This window comes from Delphinapterus leucas, chromosome 8, assembly GCF_059928025.1.
Source record: "Delphinapterus leucas isolate spDelLeu-1000000601 "Yukka" chromosome 8, BTC_Dleu_Yukka2, whole genome shotgun sequence".
Lineage (NCBI taxonomy): Eukaryota > Metazoa > Chordata > Mammalia > Artiodactyla > Monodontidae > Delphinapterus > Delphinapterus leucas.
In genome coordinates this window covers 113,196,044-113,203,207 of record NC_143136.1, presented here as the reverse complement: position 1 = coordinate 113,203,207, position 7,164 = coordinate 113,196,044, and the positions used below count along the sequence as shown (strand labels likewise).

General features: G+C 59.7%; 1 protein-coding gene across 1 annotated transcript; it reads left to right on the top strand.

Moving 5' to 3' along the window:
• Positions 1-268: 268 nt before the first annotated feature.
• Positions 269-4,704, top strand: INHBB (inhibin subunit beta B). The gene is made up of 2 exons (XM_022566720.2): positions 269-741; positions 3,184-4,704. The coding sequence occupies exons 1-2, from the start codon at positions 294-296 to the stop codon at positions 3,957-3,959; spliced, it is 1,224 nt and encodes a 407-aa protein (XP_022422428.1). The 5' UTR covers positions 269-293; the 3' UTR covers positions 3,960-4,704.
• The last annotated feature ends 2,460 nt before the right edge of the window (positions 4,705-7,164 follow it).

The following is a 7,164-nucleotide window of genomic DNA, read 5'->3' as shown; positions in this document are numbered from 1 at the left end:
GCGGATGCCGAGGCGCCCCGAGACGCCCGTGCGCCAGTGACCCTCCGGCCCTCGCCTAGCCCCGCGCGTCTCTCCGGCACCCGCGGAGCCCCTTCCCCGCAGCGCGGGAACCCCCGCGGCCCGGCCGGCCCCCTCCCCCTGTGAGCCGGCGGCGGCCCTCCCGGCGGGCGGGCGGAGGCCCGGGCGGGCGCGGGAGGGGGCGGGGCGGGGCGGCGCGCCGGGAGCCCGGAGCCCGGCCCTGCGCTCGGCTCGGCTCGCCTCGCGGCGGGCGCCCTCGTCGCCAGCGGCGCACCATGGACGGGCTGCCCGGTCGGGCGCTGGGGGCTGCCTGCCTTTTGCTGCTGGCGGCCGGCTGGCTGGGGCCCGAGGCCTGGGGCTCGCCCACGCCCCCGCCGTCGCCCGCCGCGCCGCCGCCGCCCCTGCCGCCCGGAGCTCCCGGCGGCTCGCAGGACACCTGCACGTCGTGCGGCGGCTTCCGGCGGCCCGAAGAGCTGGGCCGGGTGGACGGCGACTTCCTGGAGGCGGTGAAGCGGCACATCTTGAACCGCCTGCAGATGCGGGGCCGGCCCAACATCACACACGCCGTGCCCAAGGCCGCCATGGTCACGGCCCTGCGGAAGCTGCACGCGGGCAAGGTGCGCGAGGACGGCCGGGTGGAGATACCGCACCTCGACGGCCACGCCAGCCCGGGCGCCGACGGCCAGGAGCGCGTCTCCGAGATCATCAGCTTCGCGGAGACAGGTGGGTCGGCCCCGCGAGCGGCCCTCGCTCCCCCCTCCACCCCCTTCCCGCCGGCTCTGGCCGCCGCCGCCGCCGCAGCAGCCGCAGCCAGCGCGCCCTGGGGGGAACCCGGACTCCCGGCCCAGCCCGCTCGCCTCGGGCCCTGTGCGCTCCGTCCCGGTCGTCGTCCTCTTCCCGCGGGCAGCAACCCCTTCCCGCTGCCCTACCCCCGCCGCGGAGCGCTCTGCTCTCCACCCCTGCTCTCCGAAACGGGCCCCAGCGCCTCCGGGTGCGCGCCCCCCTCCCGGCCAATGCGTGCGGCCCTGGCTCCGCGGGCATTCGCTCGGTGATGGCTTAATGTTTTTGTTTCCCACGATCGGAGTGTAGGCTGAGCAGTGTGGATGGAGATGTGTGTGCTTGTTGATATCCGTGGGCCGGAGGAGTGTGTGTGTGTGCCTGTGTGTGTGAGTGTGCCTGCGTGAGAGGCCCCTGGGGCCGCTTCCATCGCCGGGTGGTGTGGGCTTGCCAGGATTGCTGAAGCCTCGCTGGGAAGAGCTAGGCAACCTCTCTTCCGATTGTGTGGGCACTGGAATCGGGCGGAAGGCAGGCTTCTCAACAGGTCCCATCATTTACGCAGAGAAAGACAGTGGCTCGGCTCCGGGGCAGCCCCGTGCCTTTCGGCTCGCCTGGCAGCGGCAGCAGCTCCTTGGCCTTAGAGCCAGTAGAGTTCGTAGTTAACAAAGGGTCGGAGTCCTTTCTGGAATTTTCCCCCGGCCCTGGATTGTAAATTTCTACCACTGTTTAAATGTAAAAATCAAGCAAGGAAAAATACCTTTCCAACTTTAAAAGAAGGAGTAAAATGTGCTCGTGCTGAAATACTGCAACTGCTTTCGGCTCCGCTGTCCTTTTCAGGACTTGAATGAGCCCGGTGGCTTTTGTGCCTGGAGCTCAGCCCCATTTGTGCCCAGGGGACTTCGGAGAAGGTTGCAGGGGGAAGCCCTGGGCAGGGTGGGGTGGGCAGGGAGCCTTGGGGGGGGTTGGTGGCAATTGTGTCCCCAGGCTGCAAATGCCCTTCCCCCCCCCCCCCAAGGCAGCGGGCAGACTGTGCTGGTGCCTCCTGGGGATGAAAAGGGATGAAAAGTTTTGCATGGCCTGGTGTGGAGCAAAGCAGAGACAATCAGGGCTGGTTTGTGCTTAGAAAGAAACACGTTGCCGTTTTAGCTGTCGGACAGTCAGGGGAAGCTGGACATGCAATTAGAGAGCTTGGATTAAACGGTGCTTTGGGGCCCCGAGTAGAAATGTGATTCTGGAAGGTCGAGGAGGCCTTTTGGTCCCGGTGGCACAAAATGACAGCGGGGGCTGTTATATTTCTGGTCCGTTTCACGGAGCCAGCTCTTTGACTTATAAATAACAGATTCAGGTCACAGGCAGCTCGTCCAAGACCAGCTTTTAAGGCTGCACTTTCCCCCATTTCAAAGTCAGATGTCTGTTATTAGAGGAGCCAGGCGGGGCCTGAGGAGGGGGCTGGGAGGGGGGGCAGTGGTAGGAGGTTTGATAAAACCAGTGGAGGCCACACAGTTGCCTTATTTGTCCTTCCTGCAAAAAAAAAAAAAAATGTAGAGATTGTCAGAGAGAAGGGTCACTGAAATGTAGGATGAGAGAGGAGTCCTCTTGGTTGGCATGGCCTCACTTCTGCTTGAGCTAAATTATTGAGAAAACTAACAAGCCAGTTCTCCTTATCCATGGAGATTTCGAACGTGCCGTTCACGGGGAGCCAGGGTCTCGTGAAAGGGGTGGGCCTTAAGTTTCAGGGCCCAGTGTCCTGTCCCTTGGAGCTACTCGGAAACGAGGCTGCACTTTGCAGCCTGCAACGCACACGTTCCTGTGTCAGAAATCTAAGCAGAGCTGGCTTGTCTGCAGTGGAGGTTCCACTGGGGGTTGGATCAGATCATGCTTAGGTAAACACTGCAAAGAGGCAGTAGGTGGCTCAGCTGGATTTTGCAATGCCCTAAGTTAACCAAAAAAAAAAAAAAAAAAAAAAACCCAAACTCTGCTAGAACAACCCACCCCCAAATCCTCAGCGAGATCCTGGTTTTGTTTTTCGGATTTCACAGATACCCGTAACAACTTGTTAAGATCTTGGCCTCCTGACAAGTTCCTCTGTTGAGCTTTGAGTTCTGACAGCCTGTCTCCTGGGAACCCTGGCCTGGGAGAGGTGAGGCCGGGTTTTCTAGGCCCGGACCCTCCGACTCCAACCTGGTCCAGGTTTCTCGATGGGAAATGATTTTCTCCGCCTCTGCCGGGTTACCATCAGAGGCCCGGGCCCCAGGAGAGGTATTTGTGGGCAGGACCGGCCAGCTGCGTGGCCAGTGCAAAGCCCAGCATCACGCGGCAGAGTCCCTGTTTCCCGGCGCCTCACGTTCTCCTTGATCTAACTTGGCCTGCTCTCCCGCTTCTCCGCAGATGGCCTGGCCTCCTCCCGGGTCCGCCTGTACTTCTTCATCTCCAACGAGGGCAACCAGAACCTGTTCGTGGTGCAGGCCAGCCTATGGCTCTACCTGAAGCTGCTGCCCTACGTGCTGGAGAAGGGTGGCCGGCGGAAGGTGCGGGTCAAGGTGTACTTCCGGGAGCAGGGCCCCGGCGAGCGCTGGGCCGCGGTGGAGAAGCGCGTGGACCTCAAGCGCAGCGGCTGGCACACCTTCCCGCTCACCGAGCCCATCCAGGCCCTGTTCGCGCGGGGCGAGCGGCGGCTCAGCCTGGACGTGCAGTGCGACGGCTGCCGGGAGCTGGCCGTGGCGCCTGTGTTCGTGCACCCGGGCGAGGAGGCGCACCGGCCCTTCGTGGTGGTGCAGGCGCGGTTGGGCGACAGCCGGCACCGCATCCGCAAGCGGGGCCTGGAGTGCGACGGCCGGACCAACCTGTGCTGCCGGCAGCAGTTCTTCATCGACTTCCGCCTCATCGGCTGGAACGACTGGATCATTGCGCCCACTGGCTACTACGGGAACTACTGCGAGGGCAGCTGCCCGGCCTACCTGGCGGGGGTGCCCGGCTCGGCCTCGTCCTTCCACACGGCCGTGGTGAACCAGTACCGCATGCGGGGGCTGAACCCGGGCACCGTGAACTCCTGCTGCATCCCCACCAAGCTGAGCACCATGTCCATGCTCTACTTCGACGACGAGTACAACATCGTCAAGCGCGACGTGCCGAACATGATCGTGGAGGAGTGTGGCTGCGCCTGAGGGCGGGGCTCAGACGGTCCTGCGGCGGGGGGCACGCCGTGCGCGGCCGGGGGGCCGTGGTGGTGCCACTGGGCTGCCCGGGAGGTGCCCGGGGGAGGCCTGAGATATTTTCCTACTTCTTCATCCAGCCATCAGTCAAAAGCGGAGGGAGAACCCTCCACGGACACGGCAGACTCGACAGTGCGCACGTGGACGCGCACAGCCGGTGGCACCCTGCCACCCACACAGCAGCCTCCGCGATAGCAGCGAACGGATGCGGTGACAAAGGGCAGCTCAGCCCCAAACGCCTGTCACCCGGAGAGTGGGGTGAGCAGCCACCATCCCCACCAGCTGGCCTGGCCACTCTGAATCGCGCCTTCCGAGCACACAGAAGAGCACAAAGACAGAGACACACAGAGAGAGAGGGAGGGAGACCCGCAGAGGAGCAGCAGAGGCGGAGGTGGGGAGCGGGCCGCGGGCGATGGCCGCGTGTCCCCTGTCGCCTGTGCAGGGCCCGCCGTGCCGCGGCATCTCTTGGCTCCGACGCGTGGGCTTGGTTCCCCCGCCTGGGATCCTTCCTGCTGCGGCACCAGGGCAGCCCCCATCCTTTCCCACCCTTGGAGAGGGAAGGAGGCCCAGAAAGGACATCACCTGCCGGAGACGGTGGGGCTGTGGCAGTGACCGTTTGACTGTTGCTTGGGTCCCTGCCTTGACTTCTGTGTGTGTGTGTGTGTGTGTGTGTGTGTGTGTGTGTGTGTGTTTTGGGGGTGGGGAGGGAGGGAGAGGAGAAGGGTCTTAATTTGATGCTTTAACTGATCACTAGCAGTTGAATGGTCATTCGTTCCGGTTGTACAATTGAAAAGGGACTTTCCTACCAGGTCTGACCTTTTAAGTTAAAATCTGAATTGTTCCAAGTGGAAAGAAAAAAGTTGCAATCTGCCCTTCCCTGGGGAGATTCCTCTAGGACTGGTTGGGGAGGAGTGGAAATGACTCTTAGGCAGGTGGGGGTGAGCTCTTAGGAGGAGGGAACGGTGGGGTGAAGGCGTTCTGGAAATGCTGGGGGGGGGGTGCCCCCTCAGCAGGGGGCGAGGGAGCACAGCAGTTTAACTGGTCTTGGGGAAACGGGGGAGGCTTTCAGCTGCTTTGCAGAAGTGGCCCACGTGGGCCCCCGGCCACCAGCGCCGGCCACAAATGTGGCCCCCGCCTGCTCGCCCGCCCGCCTGCCCCTCCTAGCACTTGCACACCCGCCTGAACGCACATGATACAGCCCTTGCTTATCCGCGTGTGTCCTGAAGTGGCCCTTGGTGGAGCATTGAGCTCACTCGCCCCCAGAGGTCCAAGTGCCACGTGAGCTATGCAATTTAAAGGGTTGACCCACACTAGATGAAACTGGACTCGTACGACTCTTTTTATATTTTTTATACTTGAAATGAAATCCTTTGCTTCTTTTTTAAGCGAATGATTGCTTTTAATGTTTGCACTGATTTAGTTGCATGATTAGTCAGAAACTGCCATTTGAAAAAGAAGTTATTTTTCTAGCAGCAAAAAAGAAAATACAGTTAAATGTATTATACATAATTTTGGAACCAAAGAGGCCAACAGATCAGTTTTAATTTTTATTAGATGGTGAGGCCATCTTATATGAGGTGGACGTTCTGAACAATCCCTTGAGTGGCCTGCCAGTGTTTCAGGGTATAAATGGATTTTGTTTATTCAGTTTGATGTGTCTTTTCTATCCTTACACACCCAGAAGGTAGAGTAAAAAAGACGATGGTAGGATGCAGGTGTGTATCCTTAAATCCCCATCTTTGTGTTTATTTAATAAAGCTCCCCTTAGGTTCTGTTTCATAATAATTTAAAACCAAACAATTTTCCCGTAGACTTGCTGTTAAAGTATTTTACATTTGTGTACAGTTCAAGAAAATAAAAGATGGAGTGCCACGGGCTTCCTGCCTTGTGTGGTGTCTGGGGTGGTGGGCTCTGGGCTCGAGGGGGCAGCTGCGGGGGGAGGGCGAGTCCCGGTGTACGGCTTTGATGCCAGTTGCCTCCCTGGGCAGCTCCCGGCATTCTCTGAGTCTTTGCCACGAGCTCGGATGTCAGGCAGAGAGTCTAGGAAAAGTGGCAGGAGATCCAAATGAAGGACAATTAGCAAATTCATGAATTACACATTTGTTTACTCTTCTAGTCCCGAGACTAATCATGTTGCACCAAGGCCGCGTCTAGTACCGTTTGAAAGTGCCGGTTAAGCCCCTTCCCTGGGAGCAAATGTGAAACCTGGGAGGTTGAAGCCCACCTGACCCCATGCCCATCCCCATTTACTAACAGAGGCGACTGCGACCCGGAAGAGGTTACCGTCTTGGGATGGAAGCCAGAAATAAGGCCCTGGGGATGCCAGGTGTCCTCTCCCGTGGGGATTTTAACTGGCAGTAGGTGGTGGTGGTGTTAGTAGTGACACCGGCCCAACTGCGGTTGCAGGGATGCCTGGAGATACCCAGCGGATGCTGTTGTCAGGCCGCCCTTGTATCATCACGCCTTTGTGGGACATGGCGTTTCCCAGAGTTTGGAATCTGAGGCTCAGAGAGGTTCAGGGCTTACCTGAGGTCACGGAGACCTGACAGGCACCCTGGGCATTTGAGTCCAGGTGCCACGGCTGGTCCACCTGTTCCCCTGGCAGGACCGCAGGGCTGAGGCCTTGCTTCATCAGAGGCCCTACGGGGACAGAGGGGCTACAGCGTGTGGTTTGGGGGTCACAAGTGGTCTTCCCAGAAATCTCAGGACATTTCAACAAGTGGGACCTTAGGGGTTATCTAACCCCATTAAGCCAACAACTGGGAAACTGAGGGAGCTCTGGGCAGCTGGAGGGCCACCTCGATTCACATGGCCAGCTAGTGGCAGGACGGCAGCCTCTGGCCTCTGTCTTTTTCTAGTCTTTGCCCGGCCAAGAGAGCTGCTGCCCTGCCAGGCTTTCGTCTGAGGGGTGCATTTGTTCATCTGTGATGTCTCAAGATGGTATAAAAGTTAACAGGGGCAAAGAAGAAAATTTCGCAAAGACAGGCCTGGCCTGGACGTGTTAGGGTATAAAAGCCAACATCCAGTTGTCCCCGGCCCAGGAAGTTTTGCCGCAGTCACCAGGGTGCCTCTGCTCTTTTGACGTTGAGCATCTCCGGGCGCCCTCCTGGGTCACAGGGTGGCCCACGGGTCCTGCGGGGGCCCCAGGAATGGCCTG

Coding starts and splice junctions, on each gene's coding strand:
- INHBB (XM_022566720.2), top strand. CDS start 294: ATGGACGGGCTGCCCGGTCGGGCGCTGGGGGCTGCCTGCCTTTTGCTG. Junction 742..3,183: donor CATCAGCTTCGCGGAGACAG/GTGGGTCGGCCC, acceptor GCTTCTCCGCAG/ATGGCCTGGCCTCCTCCCGG.